The sequence below is a fragment of the Octodon degus genome, unplaced genomic scaffold, assembly GCF_000260255.1.
Source record: "Octodon degus isolate 3935 unplaced genomic scaffold, OctDeg1.0 scaffold00021, whole genome shotgun sequence".
Lineage (NCBI taxonomy): Eukaryota > Metazoa > Chordata > Mammalia > Rodentia > Octodontidae > Octodon > Octodon degus.
The window spans coordinates 21,905,408-21,928,593 of record NW_004524597.1 but is presented as its reverse complement, the minus strand read 5'-3'; the positions used below and the strand labels follow the sequence as shown (position 1 = coordinate 21,928,593).

At 38.6% G+C, this 23,186-nt stretch overlaps 1 protein-coding gene across 1 annotated transcript in view; it reads right to left on the bottom strand.

Annotated features, from left to right (window-relative positions):
- Syt10 (synaptotagmin 10) overlaps positions 1 to 23,186 on the bottom strand; it is a 55,335-nt gene that overhangs the window by 15,302 nt on the left and 16,847 nt on the right. The window contains exon 3 of the mRNA XM_004628067.1: positions 9,939 to 10,506. Within this exon, the coding sequence (XP_004628124.1) occupies positions 9,939 to 10,506 (568 nt within the window). The remainder of the gene's footprint in view (positions 1 to 9,938; positions 10,507 to 23,186) is intronic.

Sequence of the window (23,186 nt, the reverse complement as noted above, 5' to 3'; positions counted from 1 at the left end):
ATATATATATTAGGATAGATATACAGCTACTTTCTCTTAGTTCAACGAGAAGAAAGATTTGTGCTAATAGTGTTTGAACAGGATATCATGTCTGAATCTTGTGCTATGAATAACTACTATGAAGACAACAATACGCAATGTGTTAATTATTGTAACTGTCCTACTAACTTGTTTTGAAACTGTATCATTGCTGTTTCTCAATAAAATTAATAAAAAATAAATTACCTTGGGCTGGCAAGATAGCTCAACGGTCTAAGCACCTGCTTAGGCAAGCGCAGGAACCGGAGTTTAATCCCTGGCACCATAGACCATGCTGGCCCAGTCTCCAGGTACACTAAGCCAGCCACAGAAATTGGGCATGGTGGCACATGCCTGTAATCCCAGTGCTGGGGAGTCTGATCACTACAAGTGAAGAGGTGGATCACCTCGAGTCTGAGCTGCGAAGTGAGACCCTGAACCAAACACATCAAAAAAACAAAACAAAACAAAAACAAACAAAAAAAAAACATTGAAGGGTTCACTTAGAAGTTTCATTATGCAAAGATAATGAATGTATGCCCCAGGCCTATTTTGCAGTCAGACACACAGCAGATGCTAGGAAAGAAAATGTCATTCTTCTGTTCTCACAATTTTTCTGAGGTCAGTTATTGGCCCAAGGTGGGTGCTCACTGAAGAGCACCTGAATGGACCAGGAGGGACTAAGCCCTCAGGGCACCAAGTCTGGAAGTGCTTCATTTGTAGCAAGGACAGTCACTGCGTGAAGGGAGTGAACACTACTCAGATACCACAGAACAAGGCAGTGAGGCACATCTGGGTGCCATGGGCTTTGGGACCAAAACTTCCTACAAATGCCAAAGCTCTGCACAAATATGTGGCCCTGGGGATACAATAAAGTAAGAGACAGGGCAGTTCTCAACCACTTACAGACCCATGTATGGTCTTGGGAGCTGTGGTTAGAAGATGGTTAACTACTAGTTTTATTCAACTTTATTTTGCTATTGGTCTTTCTAGCCAAGTGTGGCCTACGATTGTGTTGGCCATAATTCTATAGTGAACTGAAATGTATCCCTAGTTCTTGTAAAGTATTTGTCCCTCTGCATGCCTGAGCATCCCCTGTAAGTGCAAGCAAAAGCAGTCTGGTGATGTTAGATGGCAAATGAGATGGAGGAGGCAGTTGTGTGGCAGAAGGCAATGACCAGTTTCTAACCCACTGCCCCACTTCTTTTCAAAGAACAATTTTTCAAAAGGCACTTTCGGTCACAGGTTGGCTTTTCCACTTTCCAGTGATTTGAAAGGAGGCTTCACTAGGCTCTGCTGGGTGGGGCAGGAGTGGGAAAAGCAGGCTCCTGCTACAAGCCTAGTTAGGTCTTTATTATGCTTTTACCACTGACCAGGCCTTCTTGACTTGAAGACAGCCAGCAGCCACGACTGGAAGCCCCTGAGCAAGACCTCTACTTCTGCACACAGGAAGGAACAAAGTTTGTATTGAGTACATAATCTTGGATTTTATGCCTGTAGAGCTTTTCTCATTTTTTAAAAATAAATTTAAAATTACTGTATGTGTGAGTTTATACCATGGTATCACAGGAATCATACAACACAAATTCAGGAAGAGGTCTTGACTAAAGTCAAGGCGAACAAAGGGCAGTGATCATGGCAATGCTGAAGTGAGGGTAGTCATGAACTCCACTGCATTCCATGGTTAATACAGGTCACACCCCAGGGACCTCTGCTGCCAGCGGTGCCAGTAACAGCACCCAGGCTCTTGCTCAAGCCCCAATCCAGGTGGGAAATAACTGTGTGCCAAGATTGTTTAGCTCTTCTCTGGAACATTCATGGAATTTAGCTACCAAGAGCCACAGAGCACTCAGCTTATGCAGACAGAGCGGGGGCCTCAACCTTGTCATGACTCAGCTGATTAAGCCTCCTGACGACTTGTGTAATGAGGGTGGAGTGGGATTACAAACAGGAGACAATGAGTTTCTTGGAGAAAGAAGCTGGACACCCTGAAACACTTCTTGTTGCTTGTAGATAGGTACATAGAGATGTGCACAATAAAATACTTCTGTAAATCATAATCAGCTTGCATGATTTACAGAATACTTAAATATTTTTAGCACTTTTATAAAACTCCTAATTAAAGGAATCCTTCTAGTTATTGTTGTATGTGGACACCCAGACTCAACTTGGCTCCATTATTTTAGAGTGTATCTTAAATTGGTTTGCATAGTTCCACTCTTGCCTGGCAAAGTTCATTCTTTAAGTAGTACCCAGAGATCTTACCAACAGCCAATAAAAGATGACTTCCTCCTGAACAAAACCCATCATTATTCTCATATGTCACTCAGAATGAAAGCCAAGTTCTTCTCATCCTTATAGGCTCTAGAAGATCGGTCTTTGAGCTGTTCCTCTGGCCTTGACTCATGGAAGATCACCATTCAAAACAAGATGGCCTATGCAGCCACTTTAAGGAATGGCTACCAACCATATTTCAGTGGTAGTATTAATGGTTCAGAAGCAGGAACATTGTATTATCCTAAATTCATTTTATGTACACATTTTCAGCTTACATTGTTCTTCTTGTGCAAATTATAACTGCCACACAGCAGTTACATATTCCTTAGGAAGACTTCTCCATAGCATGGAGGCAGCATAGTTTAAACTCTCAACTTTCTACAAAGCATGTGGCATCAATGTTGGATTGAATTTAAGACACGTTTAAATTTCAGATTTGCACTGCTTGCTTTCTTTGTTTTGAGAAACAACAAAGTGATCAATATCAGAGAAAGCTAATATTGAAACTGCTAATAAAAACTAATATAACCACTGTGGACTGCTTTATGACCAATTCCCTTCTAGTCTTTCATGAAGTTCAAAGGTGGAAGAATAGACTGATAGGACAGTGAAGGTTTGTTCTCAAAGTACACCTAGATGTTACCCAACTTGAAAATAATCATAAATTATGGTGAGTAACTGAGTAATAAATATGTGTGTCAGAATTATTTTTAACATCTGTCTGAGCTGAGCAGATATTAAGCCAGAACCATGCTTTCAGAATTCTCAGTCTTGTAATACTCTATGATAAATTTTATTCCTTTAAACTTACATGTAAAATAATGTTATGCTGTGACATAGCTTTTTGTCAGCTCAGAATGACAGAAGTCCTCAGAGATAGGCTTGTGATATTTACTTGCATCATTTGATGTTATCAATAATGAATTAATGGTGGTCCATGGGCAGAGGGGCATTCTTTGGCATTGTAGATCCAGGTTTGTTGTAGAGATGCCAGATAAAATCTCCGCAGGTGTGGGCTCATCAACCCAACCTATAGACCTGTGGATACCACACTGCCTGCTATACTTTGAGAGAGGCAGTTGCACAGCCCCTAGCTAAGAAGGTCCACCCCCATACCCTTCACTTCCTACCCCTTTCTCCTTAATGAGGTGGAAATTTTGTCACTCTTGAAAACATAACTAACATATTATTTTATAGTCAAACTTTAGAAGAGAACTCATTAATAAGTGAAATGCAAAATTACACAGTTTATCCTCATCCTGTGATAGATCATTTACAGCTGGAAGTAGAATTCTGAAATATTGCTAGAAATAAGAATGCATGTTAAAATTTTTAAACGTTGAAAGAAAATTTAGTCACATGTAATAAAAATACATTATTTCCAAACAAAGCTTAGCAGGGCCATCGAGTACTCTTGAGTGGTTAACCTATGAACATTGTTCCTCTTATGTTTCATCTAGGCCAGCTTTTGCAACTACTTGATGGGTACTTAGAAAACAATTGACTCAAACATTTTATACCTATAAGCTAGGGCAGTGTGCTGGGAGGATTCTTAAGTGTCCAGAGCATGGTTGGTGCTAAATACATTTATTGACTAAACAAGTAAATAAGCAGCATACGAAATGAACACCTATTGTTTCAATGGCTTCTTAAGCATGGTGGAGAAACCATATTTAAATAGTCAAAATAGGGGCTGGCGAGATAGCTCAGCTTCATCATTTATAAGTGGTTGTGCTGTACTTACATACATTCCGCTACACTTGTCCTTCTGCACAAATGTGCCAAATTGTTCGTTCAACAAGTACATATTGAGTAACCACTAAACAGTTAGCTAGCTATATATGCTGTGAGATATTCAAGAAAGTTACAAGACTTTTGGTGCCTTCCAGAAGTTCATAAGCAAGTGCAAACAAAGGCAAAGCACTGGCAAGTGCAAGATCCTGAGTTTAGTGCCTGCTACCACTAAAAATCAATCAATCAATCAATCAATCAATAAATCAATATTCAAAATATGTTGTCTTTAAAGTAACTGAATTTTTTGAAAGAGTTGATCAAACATTTGAAGAATGTTACATAGTTTAAAAACATAACAATTAGAAAATAATGAATGATTCCTTTTCTAAATCCATCCATCCAGCTCGTTCCCCTTTTCCAATAGGTAATTGTGGCTCAATTCTCGACTGTCTGCACAGAGCCTTTTGTGTAGGACTCTGGGCTCTAACTCAGCACAGGCACAGTGGTACAGGACATGCTGCTCTGCGATGCCAGCATCCCCTGTGTCGGGAACATCTTGATGTTTGTACAGGGGTGAGTGAGTCACCATGTTTGTGATGTATAATCAGATGATCCCCTAAGCAAATTTTTTATACATGATAAAGACAAAGACCCATTGCTCCCTTGCACATTCAGTGTCAAGGGTAAAAAAGAAAATGTATCAAAATAGTTAGGATAGATATACAGCTACTTTCTCTTAATTCGGTGAATGGAGTTGTTCTAATAGTGTTTGTGGATTGGATAACATGTCTGCATCTTGTACTATGAATAACCACTAAAAAGACAACAATATGCAATGTATTAGTTATTGAAACTGTCCTACTAATAGGTTTTGAAACTGTCCCATTGCTATTTGTTTCTCAGTAAAATTATTCAAAAATAAAATTCAGTGAATTCCTAAACAGAAAATGTACTAATCCTTCATAAAAATATTAATTCTTATATAGAAATACTTTAGTAACTATTAGTGCAAAAGCATTTGATTCTGTCTTTCATGCACTAGATACCTTTTTTTTTTGTTTTACAGAAAGGGGCTGTTGTTAACAACTCTAAGTAAATACTGATGTGTAGACATCACTTCACAGTCATCACTTCATCATTCATAAGTGGTTGGGCTATAATTCTGCTACACTTGGCCTCTTGTACAAATGTGCTAAATGTATTGTTGAACAAGTACGTATAGGCTTGGGAGATAGTTCTGTGGTCTAAGCACCTCCCTAACAAGTACATATTAATTAACCACTAAACACTCAGGTATATATGCTGTGAGACATACAAGAGAGTTACAAGACTATTTGTGCCTTCCAGAAGTCCATAAGCAAGTGGCAGACATCAGGCAAGTACTTGAAAAGTGTTGAAATAAATGCAGCATGCTTCATTAGCCCAATAGCCCCCTCCCCCTCTTCCTGTGGAATTGCAGGAATCAGGCTGCAGTGTTTCTCCGGCTGTGGATTCCTAAGGCCCCTCCACTTCAAAGCCCTCCCCTCCGATGTGCACGTCTGGTGGTCCTCTGAGATAGTAGCTGCAGTAACTTCGCTTTCCTGATAGAAGGCAAATAAATGTACACCCTTAGGTCACCCAAGGGCCTCTGGGTTCCTTTGGGAATAGGGTCACCCAGGGAGCCCATTTGTTTCCTCATCTCAGACGTATACTCCACTTGTTCCTCCTGAAATCATTTATGTCTTGATTTATTTCCTGTTCCTCATGCTCTTTTCTTTTCAAGGAATAATCAGCTCATCATTTTAGAACGTTATTATACTCCCAAGATGATACTAATTCTACTTCTATGCAAGATGTCTCATCTTTTTGTCTCTTCTGTTAGATTTAAGTCCTTAGTCAAAACCTTCATTTTACTAGTATTTTTGTGCACTGTAGAACTGAATATACATTTGTACATAGACAGTTCTCAGCAAATAAGTATGTGGTAAAACCAAAGCTATTTGAATCAAATGCTATGGCAAAAAAGTACCTTCATAGAATGAACCATTCTAGCAAGATTAATTTGGGCAAGGCCTTGAACAGGACACTGGACTTAATGGAAAGAAAACTGAAGTACAGATGTTCAGATGAAAATTTCTAGGAATGAACCACTTAATTGTAAAAAATCACAAAAGCTAGAAATTCTTATTTTCAGAATTCTGTTTACAACAATTATAAGAGCTAATTAGCATGAAGTAGGGAAAAAAAGCCATGTCATTTATATCTATGTGCTAGCCAAGCAGGGCTTAATGATCCTAAAAAGAATTATTAAAAAATAAAGACAAATCAAAACAACTATGACATTTTCTATTGGTCAAAAATGCTTTGTTTTCTGCACCCAAATTTGGACCATTTTCAATCCTACTTATGTGAAAACACTGTTGAAAATTCACAAGTGATAACTGCAAAAAGTCTCTTATATTGTAATAATTGTTACTGTATGAGGATATTTGTCCTGTCATTAGTATCCCTTAATGAAATGATAGGTCACCTCACAATTCAACTTACTAGATTATCTGTTATATGTATGCCTTTGTGTTTGCACACGGGCATCACCTTGGATGAATGACAACTTATATTACACTTCTACTTCCTTTTCATATTCTTCTTTCTAGAAAACTGTAATTTCATTGTGAAATGATTTAAAACTCAACATATGCGATAAAAATAAAGTTTTTCAAATGAACTTCAATCTACATCATTTAAACATTTTCATTAATAAGAAAATATGATATTGTTTGATGATTTGTTAAAAGCTCAGCAAAAATTTTAGTTAAATGTTATATTTAACCATAAAGTTGACACAATTGTTTTACTATAGAGTTTGGCCAAATGTAGTAGTCTAGAAGTTTATATGTTTTTTCCTGTGTTTCCAATGGAAAAACTATAAGCAAGATTTTGGATAATGTGTGTGGCACAGTGTTCCAGTTAAGGAGAAAGCCTTCCTATTAGACTAAGTTAAAAATAAATTGTATTTTCTGTCTTCTTTTATATTCAGATACCAACATGATAAAGTAGTTGTGGCAGGCAGAAAATAGCCACCTCTCAATTCTTGGAGTCTATAAATGTGTCACATGACACAGAGTGCTTGCAGATGTGAAGAACACATGAGATAGAGAGATATTCCTAAGATTGCTCATGAGGGACCAAGCTAAGGCAAGGACGAATGAGTGTCTGAAACTGGATCTTTCCAAGTGACTCCAGAAAGGACTCACCTCAGACCTTGAGGCAAACTGTGATGTTATAAGATATTAAGGTTGGGGGGTGGTAGTGCACATGTAAGAGATCAATATGCTGGGCATAACGTAAGTTGAAACTGTAGAATTTTCATGGTTTTTAAAAAATTATTTATTTATTTGGTCCAGGGTCTCGCTCTGCAGTTCAGACTCACAATGATCCTCCTGTCTCAGTCTCCCTAGAACTGGGATTACAGGTGTGTGTCACCATTTCTGGGCTGGCATGGCACACCTGGGATTCTGGGGCTGACATGGCATTCAGTACCCAGGATTGAACCCAGGTCACTGTGTATGCCAGGCAGGTGCTTAGACCACTGAACTATTTCCTCAGCCCTGTTAGCATTTTCAAGATACAACTATGTAAACCTCGTGGGAAATACAGTTTCTACAAACAATTGAGATTTTTTCTAATGATCAGCTTGAAATACAAAAATTTATGATTCCTCCCAAAATACATATTTACTACCTGTACACATAGCACAATTGGAACTGAGGGATCGTTTCCTCTCCACCTATGTGAATTTGGGCAACACTCCAGGGCCAGTGCCTCTTCCATTGTTCTAAGAGAAGCAAAACAAAATCACAAAGACCTTGGAAATCTCTACAGCTCCAGCCCATAGCTCAGATGTGTCTGATTTCCTGGGCTGAACTTTAAAAACCCTTTCCCCGGTCAAATCTCAGTGAAGTGCATACATATGCACTGCGTCTCTCTGTGTCACTTAATCAAAGTGAACTGCCCAAGCATGAGTCTAGCAAGCCTAGAGAAGACTCAGCAACTTGTCAATTATTCCTGTTGATCCTATCCAGTGACCTGGTGGGACAGCCTGATTTATCCGCGGTCATTTTTATTTTCCTGCTGTCCTCGCACCACTTTTCTTTCATGGCACATTCTTGTGTCTGCTGGCACAGACAGCCCTGAGGACAGGCTCCCCCGATCTTCAGTGAATGTAGCTGGGTTCTTTTTTACCTTTGGATGTACCTGGCTCACCAGACACCAGACCCTGAAAGCTACCTGCAAGACCCACCCAGCAGTATCATGGCAGTAGTAATTGCTTAGAAAATTATGCGAAGGTTTAGACTTTATTTGTGGATTACTTACCTTTAAGTCTGAATGTATGACCAGAACATGCTTCAAAACAACTTTTATACTTAGGGCATAACATGCACACCATAAGCGCTCAGTAAATAGAGCATCTGTTAAACACATGGAAGCCATAGTAAGACTAAAGAGTCAAAAGGAACAACCTAACAATCACTGTGTTCACTGGTAGAATGCTAGAAGCTGCCGTGGTTTTTAAAAATCAGTGAAAACCACTGTTCATCACTTCCCTGTGGCGGCATAAGTAATACAGAATAAACATTGTGACGTCAAAAGAATCCCAATGTGCCTTTGAAACATTACCCAATTTCAGACTTTTTCTTTGTTTCTTCATAGGTATCATAGTGGGGACCATGAAATGAAACCCACCAACTGAAAATGTTGCGAGGATACACTACCACAGTAAACTAACAAATTTAAATTAACTCATCTACATAATTTATGACAGTATAACCACAAATACTGACTGCAATTAACAAAATGCTGACAATAGAAAAATACAAAAGGAACTCTTGAATTTTAAAAATAGTTTTCTTTTTAAAAGCCTTTGTCTATATTCAAATTTCAATTTGTTTTGGTAAAACTTAAAAGATAGTAAAAACATGAAGACAACTTGATAGAAAGTTAAATGCTTTCATTTATAAATTAAAAACAAGATAATTTAGTAATTTAACCTAAGAGATCAGCTGTCTAAAATTTCTCTTCTATAATGCTGTTCGGGGCAAATAGTCTTCAATTTAAAGTACAATAAAGAAGAAACATATGTATGAAAAAAAGCACAACTTCTAGGCTAATAAAATATATCTTAAAAGTATAGAATAAGAAAATGATCCAGTAGATCATGCATTAAACAAATACAACATGAAAAAAATTAGTATACATGAATTTCAACATAGCATGACCTTAGTTATTTTAAAGTAAGCATGGCACAAAATTGGGAATTAACGTGCCAAAACACTTAAATAAACTCTGAAATCGTTATGTAATTTGTGGCAGTGTTAATCATCTCAATTTTATGGTACATGCTTTTACTGTTTTGCAGCTTTCCAACTGCTTGCTGGCACTGCATAGTTAGCAAAAGCATCTTGTGATAAAGAAGTCTTCTAATGTGAACAACTCCATCTGTGTCATTCAGCATTTCATACGCTGTACTCCTGCATATGCCACAAAGGCTTCTGAAGTAATGGTCAAACCAAATAACATCCACGTATAAGTAAGGTTTGATTGGAGGAACAGTACCACCTTAAGTCACGGAAGTCAATATTAACCTGAGGAATGTGGGTGTTGTATAGATTGCATATAACTCTGTTAGAAGAGAAAGGTCCTACTATTTTTGGCAATCTGTAAGTGCTGGTTTGTTATTTAAATGATCACTAATGTCATTCCTATTGTCTTAGATATCCAGCTTACTGTACTCCACACCCAAGTCCCACCTTTGTAGCCTTTAAGATACAGATTCTAAGACAATGTAGAATTTATTCTGATGATCTATGCAATAGTCTTATATATCACCATCGGTCAAGTAAAGAACAATATATCGGTGGAACTATACTTACGGTGGTAGCGCAATGAATGTCTTTCCACACGGTAGCCTCCCTGGAGAGATCAGAGACTTCAAACAAATTGTCCAGAATCACTTCCCCAATCATGTCATGCCTAGAAAACCTGTCAAAATCGTACACACTGAAATGTAGCTTGCGGTTGCTTATTTGATCATACACTACGGGAAATTGAAAAGTCTCATCAAATAGAGGATTTAAAGTCTTTCTGTGCACGCGGGTCTGGAATTTCTTTTTCCTATCTGGAAGGAGATACATCTTCACGTATGGATCCGAAGTTCCTGTGAAGTCTTTTGCGGGGAGATCTAAGGCTTTGATGATTTTCACAACTAGGAGTTCATTTTCATAGTCGTACTGGAGGGTGAAGTTAAGTTTCCCGCAGGTTTTGACGTCTTCTGCTCTGTTGCCCTCGGAGTCAACGGACTTCTGCTTGTAGAGCTCTGGCTTTATCCTCCCGATACTGGTTGTTGTTTCACCTCTTTGTAGAACAGGCTCAGTGCCCATGCTGAAATCCACACTGGACACCTGCATTTGTCGTGGTAGGTGCCTCCTGAAGGAATTGTGTCTTCACACACAGACACACAGACACACACACACACACACACACACACAATTATTTAAATACATCATTTTGATAATATTTTAAAGTGGCACATCAACTCTCCCCAAGGCCCAGGAGAATGAAAAGGTATCTGCATCTATATAGATAAGTACACACACACACACACACACACACACACACACACACACAATCTACTTTGAAAAAAACAGAAATTCCAGAGTCAAAGAAACCCTCCTAAAACTCTGGAGTTCATGCAGATGTACATGATGAGCTTCTTGAATTCTGTATTCTCAGTTGTAAGCAAATAATTATAAAGGCTGCTGTAGGGAAACATAACTACCAACAAAATTCAATATCACACAAAAAATGTTATCATGTTATCTGTCCTCTGGGTATATGTAGATGTAAATAGCATATTGAGAAAGTCATTTCAATTGCTGGTTGCTTTATATTTGGAGGAGTTGGACCCATGACATTCATGTTTTAGTGAGCACTAAATGTGCATAAATAATTAAAATATGTTGATTATTCCTCCTTATTAAACTAAGTGAATATTTACTTTAAAAAATATGAAGTTCTTACAGCTCAAATGAGTGCATTTTCCTCTTATCAACATAGAGGAAACTCTATGGACAAAAATAGAGTTTTATAATTTGGGCCTATGATAATAGTTTTAAAAATTCTAATTAATTTCTTACAGTGATTTTTACTGTTTATCACGTAAACATTTCCAGAATTTTAAAATACATAAATCTATTATTATCTTCAAAATGTGATTTGAATTAAGCACTGCTTTTTTTCCTACTAGCTCTGTGATTTCTGGAATTAGCTACTCCAAGCTAAATATCTTTATTTTATTATTTTTTTTTTCATTTTTGGCTACTGAGGATCAAACTCAGGACTCTGTGCTTGCCAGACAGGCACTTATGTGGAGAGAAGCACTGAGCTCTCTCCCCGGCACTCAGTGTGTTGAACAGACTTAGTCTTGGCTCATTTGTTTTTGTCTCTTGTTAGTGTGGCCATTGGCTAGCCATAAGTTTTTGGACTAGTATACTTACTAACTTGGCTTCAATGGTTCTGCACATATGTCCTAGTTCTATAAACTTCTAGAACCATTACTCTAGAACTTCCATGAAAATGCCTAAATAGATGCGATTCCACCCCAGAACTTTAGCAAACATTTGTTTTTCTCCTTTTTGCTCCTAGAATAGTTGTTTTTTTCCACTAGCATTGACAATTTTATTAGTCACTCACTCACCCTTGGAAATATGGGTGCTTTATATCACTTTCCCCGAATCTACGAGATTTACTCAACTTTGTAAGTTCTGTTATTTCCTGATGAAAATGTCAAATCATTGCCTTTCACTCCATTTCTGTTCCTGATCAGTCCAGACCCTCATCCTCTCAGCCTCTCTTCCTCTGGCCTCCAGCCTTCCACTTGGCTTCTGATCTAGTCAGCACAGTGTCCCGGAGCTCCCTTCAAAACCCTTCCTCACCCTTGTTGCTCATTGCCCCATATCCACACCTTTACAGTGTTGCTTCCTTAAAGCTTGAGTCAGCGAGGCATCTGTGAAGAGTGACTTCTCAAAGAATAATAAAGGGATTAGTGCATATCCCGAAGGGGGAATGCTAAAGAAAGGAGGAAAATCAGGACAAGCATAGGATCAATGTTGTCTTCTAATATCTGGAGGATGACTCATTGCAAATGTGTGAAGTCTTGGGTAGATAGACTTCAGCTTAACATAAAGGAATGTTAAAAAGTAGCTGGAGCTACCCCACATGAACTTCCACAAGCTGGAAGCGTGAAACAAAGATTCAGTGTTTAAGAAGAGAATTTTGGCTTCAGTTGAGATGCTAGAATGTCGTTTTTGGGGCCAGGGAGACGGCTCAGCAGAATAAATGCTTCCCTGGCAAGCACAAGAGCCTGAGTTCAATCCCCAGTTCTGCCAAAAGAAAAAAAAAAAAAAAAAGACTGAATTATTAGGGCTGGGGATATAGCTCAGTGGCTTAAGCGCCTGCCTGGCAAGCACAAGGTCCTGAGTTCAATCCCTGGTACCACACACACACACAAAAATAAAAAATAAAAAAATGGATAGAATGCTGTTTTCCAACCTAAACTGCTGTGAATCTCTTTCACCCTATGTTTTTTGGCATTTTCATTGTGTTGTGCTCATACAAGGTGTTTGTCAAAATCAGAACCACAATCTGAGGTGCTGTCACGTTCATTCTCTTACAGTTAGCTGGGTTATCACTTACAACTGGATGGAAATATAGAATAATTATTCAGATATCTGCATAAAAATGCTTAGAATGCTTTAAATTAGCTTTTTTTTTTACACTGATGAGAAAGAGACTAAAATGAGTTGAATGTGTCAGCAGCTCTTTTCCTATTATTTACAGATATTTAAAAAAGGGAAAGGATTTACAGTTCAGTACACGCCCTATAAATTAAGATGAAAACAGCCACTGGTGGATTGGGGCCACAGAGAAAATAAGAAGACACAGCGAGCAGAGCTGAGAGTCCTCTTCCAGCACTGTGCCTGGCCTCACCACAGAACCACAGACTTCCGTTGCTGCCTCAGAAAACACAGCAGACTTACAAAAAAGGCTCCAGTATGAGACTGGAGGGGTGAATACAGGAACTAAAATGAGAGAAAATAATACACAATGACAAGCTAGGATAAAATAGAAGACTATTGAAAACAAGAATAAAACTAAATATACATTGATATTTTCACATGCAAAATTAAAATACACCTTATGCTTCAGGATTTTTTTTCTCTAATAGAGGCCAATATAGTGAGCACTTTTGATGTGGTGGGGATGGGTATAAATTCTTTATTGACCCACTTGGTTCTCCTGTGACCCTATGACGTACTCACCGTTACGTTCTCTGTCATACAAACTAGGACACAGGCACACAACAGGACTACTTGGAGCTAGGCTTTGAGTTACCAATAATAAAAGAAGTATTTAAATGGTAAATAAAATAATTAGTGTGCAAAAAGTTCTTGTCAAATGTGTTACTGTGCATTATATAAGAAATGACATTCTGAAACTAGCAAAGCAAGATTTCTAATTTATGCTATACTATCTATTCAAGAACAAGATAAAATCTATTATTGTAAAAGTATTTCTGTATAGAGATATATTTAGGATTCTTTCAGCTGAAGGGATTTACTAGTAATTGAAATTAGATTAATTTAGACTTCCATATTTCAGTTTCTTTAACTGAATATATATATATATATATATATGCACTAACTTAAATGACCTGTTTCTTTGGGTCTACTTCATTTGAATTCATTAGACATGCCATGGAATTTATTTTGTTCCTGAATTTACCCAGATATAAAGAATTAGGATCTTAAAATAGATTTAAGGAAAGGTCAGAGAGAATTTATGAACATTAAAAGATTAAAAACAAAGACAGGTTGTAAGTATGGTTGTGACATAATTTAAAGGATCTAGTATAATCCAATTTGCATTTTCAGTACTCTTAAGATATTTGGGACATTTGATTGAATAATCTAATATATCTGACAAAGCCACTTTCATTTATGGAACCAATCTCTTTTCTTGTGAGTAAAATTATTTATAAAAACCTCACCTTTGTGCTCTTTGATATAACAGCACCTTAATTTCCTATTTTCTGCTAGAGATCAGCAATTTTTTTCTTTATGACCTTGAATGTAGTCTATGCAGCTGTAAATCCCCTTCTAAAAGGAGTCAGAGGTATAAACCTCTTCTAATAGGAATCACGAACGTAGTAATGGTTTTTGTCTTGTAAGCCTGGGTCCTAATTACAGGGTAAGTGGAGTACATTCTAAGTCACAGTTTAGCTAGTCACTTAAGAAAAGCTTTAATTATTACAACGTTGAACTATTGCCATGACAACACAGATCTTCTCTTTTCTTGTTTTCTCCCCCTCCTCTTTTAGAACAATGGGGATTAGTGACTACATAACCAATCAAGGCGCCAGGCACTGGAACGCTCTACCCTGCTCATCCTTCAAGCCTCTGAGGGCAACACTCCAGTTCTGTAGTGTGGGAACAGCGCAGGACTGGGGTCCCACTGCACACTGGCCGCAGGGGCCCTGAGTAGGGAAGGAGAGGCCGCACACATCACTACACTGGTTTGAGCTTCATTTTTCTCATGTACAAGACAGTCCTTTTCTAGGTTTTTCTTTCATGAAATGCCATTACAGATGACTCTGGAAACAATCATCTGTGCTATTGCTATTGTATTATTATTATTCAGAATGCAAGAAGCTAAGTTGCCAGTATCATACTGCACTCTAGTTTTGAAGGCTCCAATCCAGAGTTCCTGTTTGTGACTACACAAAAATCACCCCCATGTGAGGGTATCCAGGGCCGCAGTGACCCTTGGGCCAGCTCATTTCTTAACCCATAACATTCTCACATCCCTTTCTTTCAATGTCTGTATCACCTACTCAGTTAACTTCAGGTATTTTTCAGCAGTCAGGGAGGAAAGGCAGTATTCTGCTAACTTATGAAGTACATTTAAAATGAATCCATGTCTTTTACCTTCATATTAAAAACTGCACTGCAAATGGTTATCATATATTAGAAATTAGAGCCCCATTTTCTAGATAAGGAGGCTCCAATGATAAGTGAGATTGCCTGTATGTTTCCTGTTTTATTCTATGTGATTTGAAGCAAGGACAAGGATGATTCATTTACTACACAGCTGTGTGAGCTTATATCCCGTAAGGCACTGTACACATGAAGGCAGACAAAGCTGTATACCATGCCACAGTGGAGCTTTTCTTCATTAGTACAACAGACTTTTTTCATTTATGTATTTGTTATAGGGTCTCATGCAGCTTGAACTCATAATGACCCTCTTGTTTTCAGCCTCCCCAGCACTGGGATTCCAGGGGTGCACCACTGTGTCCCAACTCATTTGCCTGCTCAGGCACCCTGGGAGTGGGGCCAAGGCATCACACAGGACCGGGGATCGAACCCTGGTCCCCGTGCTTGCCAAAGCAGGCACTTAATCCACTGAGTTATCTCGCTGGTCCTAGTACAACAGATTTTTAAAAATAATTAGTTAACCTCTACATTCTTGGGATCTTCTCTGGATGCTTTTGCTTTATTGCTTGGTGGAAACATGACACTTCCCAAGTGATGTCTCTCTCTTTGGTCCTTTCCTGGGTAGCTGATATTTCCTCTCCAGCCCTCATTTCCTTGGTTCCCATCACTAGTTCCACACCACTCACCCCTGAAGTACTCCTCAACATTCACCTCCTCATTGCTACTACTTGTGTTCAGTCATCTAGTGGTACCCAAATCACTCTCTTTAGATTTCATTATTTTTACTTTCAGTTTCACTAACACTTTTTGACAGTATTTCTAATTACTACCCATATGCATATTCCTTTCCAGGCTTGGTGGTGTGTGAACTCAACAAATTCCTTTTCTCCAGAGATGTTCTGTATAGGCCTCAGACATTGCCACAATCACAACTAATTTTGTAATTATAACTGCAGACTGTATGCAACTCCAATTTCAGGAGTGCATCTCTCTGACCCACATCTATCTTTCCAGGTTCTTTTACACTAGAAGAAATCACATTGGGCATTTGGGGTCAAGAATTTAGGGCTGACCAAACAGCTCAGCAGACTAAAGCACCTGCAAGCAGGTGCAGGGGCCAGTTGATCCTTGGGCCTGCCATGCTGGCCCTACCCCTACGGTGTGCTGAGACAGCGATTGAGACTAGGCATGGTGACACATGCCTGTAATCCCAGCACTTGGGAGGCTGTAAACAGGTGGATCACTACGAGTTTGATCTATGTAGTGAGACCCTGAATACACTGTAGACCTTTCCCTAAAATCTAGAAAAAAAAAAGAAAAAGAATTTGATCAAATAGAACTAATAATGTAGGAATCAGAGGGGGGCCTTCTTCAAGGAGACAAGAGGGAAGAAGAAGCCTAGTGCACTGGTGACAGCTTTAGTTCTGGATCAAAACATAGGGCAGTTAATCTCTCATCAATCAGAAAGGCAAATATTTGGGTACAGCTGCTGGTAAGAGAACTGTGGTGATAACCGTCTGGGGAGGTTTCTATTCTTTTCTCTCTTAGTGATTAGAAGTAAAGTCACTAATTACAACTGAGTTAGAGGAAGGACAGAGTTATAGAAGTTTGAGGAAAGAATAGAGGGTATAAAATAGTCCTGGGGATTTAGAAAATTCAGAGGCAAAATCAATTGCTCTGTAGTATTAACTATCTACACCAAAAGCATAGTTATAGATTGAAAGTAGATCCTGAGAGCTGTTTTCTGATGTTTTTTAGAGTCATGTTCAGTTGCATGTGGGCAGGTATGGAGATCCATCCACAGCTGTAGCTCTGCCTGGCAAATAAGCAAGAGCACAGGGAACCACGGACAAATGCAGGAGACTGTCGCTCATGATAGATGGTGGAACTGAAACTGAGAAGAGGGAAGAAATAATACCTAGTAGTTAAGGAATGGTACATGTGGTGTCATGAATGGACTGAAGGTCAGCAAAGTTGGAAGGTCAACCGAGTAGAGTACAAAAGGGTCTTAAATGATTCTTCTACTCACTGAACTTTGTTGCTCTTTGCTTTTCAAATGCTTTTGCATTGTAAAACTTGACAGAATTGAGGGGAGTGTCTTCATTGGCTAAATAAATATCTCCCATTTTATATTAAACCTACTCTGATTGAGTTTTTGTGGGCCCTTTTCCCCTATAACTGCTTTTGAAAATGTCAACAGTGTCTCTACACCATTGCTAAATCCCCACCTCTCCTGGCCTTGTCATTGGCATGTCACTTCTGGTTGTTCACACCTCTTCTTCACCTGGCTTCCAGGGTGAATGTCCTGGTTCTTCTACTTGATCACTCTACTTCTTAGTCTACTTTGCTAATGAAGTAAATTATGGGAATGGCTCAAAGATTCATCTCTGGCCTGCATTTATATTCAAGGGCTGATTTAAAAAGAGAGTGCTTAGTTAAATAAAAAAGCATTGCAATTAAAGACGCATTAACATTAATTTTTGCTGAATACTCTATCTTGTGTCAAACACCCTTATCTCAATGTCTGGCCACTTCCTGAATTGTGGGAGTCCTCTTTTGTGAGTCTTTGTGAGATGGGATAAAAACTCTGCTGAATGCGTCTCCTAAGTGCTATCCACCAGAAAGGTGTGCTCATAACGCCTTAACTTGTATTCTCACCCACCAGTCTGGTACCACACAACTTCCGGCATTCCTTCAAAGTCAAAATGACCCCCAAAGGTAAACGTTTTCAATCAATTTAGGACTCCAGGGCAGCCATAACAGCGCAACTACAGACACAAAAAAGGACTTCCGGGATGGCTTTAGGAAATGGCCAAACTGATGGGAAAAGTGCCTGAAGCAAGGGTGAGTAGTCTGAGGTTTCTTCTACAGCAACTTGTCCTTTACTATAAGAGTTCATTTTAATTATTATTTTTTTTTAACCAATATTACATCTTCTATGCATCACAGGTTCTTTCCAGAATTCCAGAGTCCTTTTCCAGTTGCTTACTCTTGCTTTCCACTTAGAATTCTGATGGAATCCTTCAAATCAAGCAGCCAAGATCTCCTGATTTTGCCTCACATACTAACTCTCTGCAGAGTCCTGTCTGTTTCAACACAGATTTTCCGGGTGCTCAGGACAAGACGCTGCAGCCACCCTTGATGCTGCCTTCTCCATTCACAAGTCTCAGCTGATCTGCCAGGCTATTTTGCTGGTTCTGCCTTCAAAATATACCCCGACACTAGTCGGTGCTCATAGCTGTCCAGCCCTATGCCTGGTCTCGGGCTTTGGACTACAGCCTCCTTTGGGTTGTTTTCTACTTCTATCCCCAGCTCCTGCTCTCAGTGTCTATTCCTAAAAAATCAGACAGAGTAAGACATTTGACATAAAGCCTCTGGCAACTTCGCATATTATTCAGTGAAAGCCAAGTTACTCTTAAGTGAGACGGCTGAGGCATGTTATGGTTGTCTACTCTCCAAGAACTCTCTGGAACGCTTCACTATACGTTCCTTTACCACTGCATCTCCTCAGATATTCCCTGTGCAGGAAGATGAACACTAACACAGTTCGCACTCAGGCTTATTAATCTCTGGTTATGCCCTTATTTTTCATAGAATTTATAGGGTTTTGCTGTTGTTGTTGTTGTTCTGTTTGGTTTTTTTGGTAGTGGTGTTATTTAAGATTAAACCCAGGGCCTTAGCATTGAGCTACATCTAAGCCCTTTGTTTTTTTGAGACAGAGTCTCAATAAGTTGCAAAGTTCTCCAGGCTGGGCTTCGCTGGTGAGTTTCTTGCTATAGCCTCTCATAGTGCTGAGTTTAGAGGATTGTACCACCATGCCTGGCTTAGAATTGATTATTCACTAGTGTACTGTCTCTTTATATATCACAATTCATAAGAAGAGGGTGGAGAATTTTGACAGTTTTCTTTCCCAGTGTGTGTCACATATCAAAAACATGACTAACACATTAACAAGTGTTCAAAATATTACTGAATAAACAAAATGATTGCATATTTTTTGCTGAAAAATTGAGCCATTTGACTAAATAACAAAGAAGTAATATTAAAAGCTGAGGAACTGGGTATAGTCTCAAGTACATAATGTAACAGTTAAAAATCTATTTAAATAACATACCTATATTCTATAAAATAATTCATAGGCAATTTTTCTTCAGTACAAATAAATAAAACAAAATTCAATTACTTTAAAAATACTTGCCTGGACCGCTCTCCAAGTTAAAAAAGCAAATAGTATTGTAAGGAATGATAAGCAATTGCTCTTTATCTAACACATATCTAAAGTAGAGCATATAAAGTAATTAGTAGATAAAATACTCCAGAGCAGTTATTGATTCACAAATAAAGTTCTGACAGTATAACATTTTTTATTATAAAACAACAAATAAATATAGAATGAGGCCTTAGATATTAAAATATTCTCAAGAACAACTGGTCATAATAATAAATCCAAGAACTTATTTTATAGTATTACTGGAACTGTAGAGAGTCTTTTTCCCTTAATTGTGTAGTTTATACCCCTGAAATAACTTTGAAGAGGTACCAAGGGCCTAAGTTCTTTTGGCCTTAATTTTCTATTTCAGTGCTACATGTTTACGAGTTTACCCTTTTAGGGTTTCCCTCACTTTAGAATGCTTCAATTATCCTGAGCTTGCCTAATGAGCCCAGGTGCACTTTGGGGAAAAAAACAAATTAAACATAGTTCTTCAGCTGAGCTCACCTACACTAGTGGTGGTGAATCTATGCCACACATTTTATTTTTCTTTTAAGACCAAAGATGTTCATGTATGAGGTTTCATTCTAAACTAAAACATAAGTGTTCAGGTTTAATCAGTATTATGGTTTGTGTCTGGATGTCCCCCCTCCCCCCAGCCTCAGGCAGGGACTTCTAGAGTTTGTGATTAAGTAGTGGTCCAATGCTGGGGTGACGGGTGTGAGTGCCGCCCTACCCTAGGGCAGTAGCCTGCATACTGTAGAAGGGAAGAGAAGAGGTTTGCCCTTCCCTTGTGCCCCTTTTGCTCTCCTTGCTTTTGCTGTCTTCTGCTGCCATGCACTGCTGCTCTGCATGTACCACCCTGCCTTGGAGCCAGCTGAGTATGGACTGAAACCTCCACTAACCATGAGCTAAATAAACCTTTTCTTCCTTAATTTGGGTTATCAAGTATTTTGTTCCGGCAAAGAGAGAAAAGTAACTGAGACAATCTAAACAAGTATGTTTTGTGTTGCAATTATAGTGCTCATCTCTAAAAGGCTGGTCATCACTACCTCAGCTCTTGCACACCACCATGTGCCTGCAGCACATGGTAACTAATGCTTTGAAATTATCTATTGTTGCCTCTGTCCTCCATTCTTCAACCCTATTACTAGACCTGAGTCTTCATAATGGCAGACACTTAAATACTTTTTCATCTTCTTATGCATTTCATAATAAACATAGGCTAGGACTAAGAAACTGTCTCAGAGTTTAGGACAGCAGTTTATCATAAATGAGTTTATCATAAAGAAGAATGTCTTGCCAATTCATAATTAGTGCAAGCGCAGAAGAAGAAATATTCATTAGTGCCAGAAACCAAATGTCCATCTATTTAGTAAGGCTGTGTGTCTGACCTTGGTTCAAAGTTATCCCATTTTTAGAAAGAAGCAAGCAAACATGCATTTTCATAAGGGAGATTATTTGACTTCCCAGAGTTACTGATTTACGAATTTTTATTTCAAGAAGCTAGAACACAGGTCTTCCCATTACTGTGGTGAAGCACTGGCTCTTAATATCAGAACTGGTGCCTCGCTCTTGACGTCTCCATTTGTATAAACTTACTTTCTGTTCCTTACAATGGCTTGGAATGAATACTTTCAATTTCTGCTATCTCTTGAGAGACATTTAAGTTTTTGACTGTTTTAAACAAGGAAAGGAGAAAAGCAAAAAGAAGGAAGGGAAAAAGAAATTTAATTTTTAAGAACTCATTTACAGTAAAGAAAGCTATGGAGTACTACTTATTTTTATGTAATTACTGTCTTTAATAAAGCACATTGAGGATTCTTTCTGGCACTTTGTGTGATCATCTTAAGAATTATTCTAATCAATCTCAGCTCCTTGTAGGTACTGTAAGTTCATCAGCATACATGAGCCAGTGATTTTTTTTTTTCAGAACCAGGGATTGAACTCAGGCCCCTGCACTTGCCAGGGAAGCACTTATTATCCTGAGCCATCTCCCCGGCCCCTGAGCCAGTGATTTTTCACCATGTACATTTTCCTTCTTTTGTTCATGTTAGATTGGAACTCCCATGATGTTTTGTAGTTACTTTCAGTTGGCACCAAGAATCCTTTCTAGCAGTCACAAACCTACGTAATGCTTCATCCTCAATGAATTATTTTGCCGCTATCTACCCGATCTTCACATCATGAATGAATCTACAGAAATTGTGTGCATCTTTCTGTGGATACCACCATTAACCTCTAACATGAGCAGGGTTAGCTCCCCACATGATACTGCCTTTAAAAGAGCAACATGAAGTGATGATCTATCAATCCACAGCTTGCACTTGATGCTTATTATGAACCTATAGAGTGTTGGAAATTAGGAGGCAGAAGAGTAGGCTGCACACCCTTGTTCTCTGACAATTAAGGATTTAATCTGGCAAATAGCTGGAGCTCAATAGTAAGAGACTAATTTGTTGCTAGCTTGTAACTACAGATTTAAATAACAAAGGATAATAACTTATAATTGGGCAGAAAAGTAGATTCTCAGGTGCATTCTCTGTGATTCTCATAGGAGATTAAAAAAAGAGGTCAGCATTTAGACAAAAAAGCAGCATGAACAAAAATACAGAGGCAATGAGCAGGGGCCGATGAACAAGTCCTGATTCTCTTTTATGAGAAACAAGGAATTGTCCTGCTTGGATAGAGAAGATAAGGTCACTGAATTCATATATTTTTTTTTAATTTGGCAAGTATATCATGATTTTCTATAGTGATTTCTTAGGCAAAAAAAAAAAACCCTCATAGAAATGAGTGCAGATTTTCTGCTTAAGAAACAGCACTGACAGCCAGTCAGTGGCAAGGTTTTCAAAGACAGAAATGCCACTTAATGATTTTTATAAGGAATCTTTGACCCCTTACTCATTTCCTACAGTTTCTCTTTTTTATTTTTATTTGCTATTTCCTGATGTTCTTGTCAGAAGAAATACTGTATTAGTTTCACATTAGGTAGATGTCTGCATTTACAGTCTGTCCCACAAACCACTGCCAATGTAATAGTAGGCTAAAGCACAACTCCTACCTGACTGACCAGTAGTGCAAATACTGTTGACAGGACAGCCCCTGGACATCTGAGCCAGGATTTCAAAGCTTCCCTTTACTGTAATTCCAGCTGACTTTATCTTCCATTATTTCCTACTCAACTCTATTTTCTGATCAAGGTACCTTATCTGTTATTTCCACAGGTATGTTTCCTGTTATATGACTTTCATGAATTACCTGGGAGGCATGTCTTCTTCGACTTGTCATATACAACATGTGAATTCCCTGTTTCTTTTAGCATCCAGCTAATGGCACCTCTCTGTGACTCAGCTGGAGATAATTTCTCTAGGTTCTGAATTTTACTTCTTCACCACGGGGTTGATACTTGTATAATTCTTTAGATTGAAGTTAGTATCATATGCCTTATCTCTACATAAATCTGTACATTTCTTCATAGCTCCTTAGACTTTTCAGAACAGAGAGAATGTATAGAATATGCTGACTATACCCCAAAGTAAACATATATTGAATAAGGTGACTGGGTGAATGGTTACCCAACAAAATGGGCATTAGAAGAGTGCTAGTAATGAAGAAATTTGTGACTACTATCTAGGTCACTTGGTTAGCAGGCAGGATGAGGATATCCCACATCCATGTATTTAAAAAGATAGATCAGGGCTGGTGAGATAGCTCAGCAGACTAGGCACCTGCTTAAAGCTCAAGGACTGGGGTTTGATCCTCTGTACAAGATGCCATGCTACCCTGACCCTGGGCGTGCTGAGTTGGCCACCGAGTCTGGGTGTGGTGATGCACGCCTGTAATCCCAGTGCTGGGGAAGCTGAAAACAGGAGGATCACTATGAGTCTGAGCTGTGTAGTGGGATCCTGTACCAA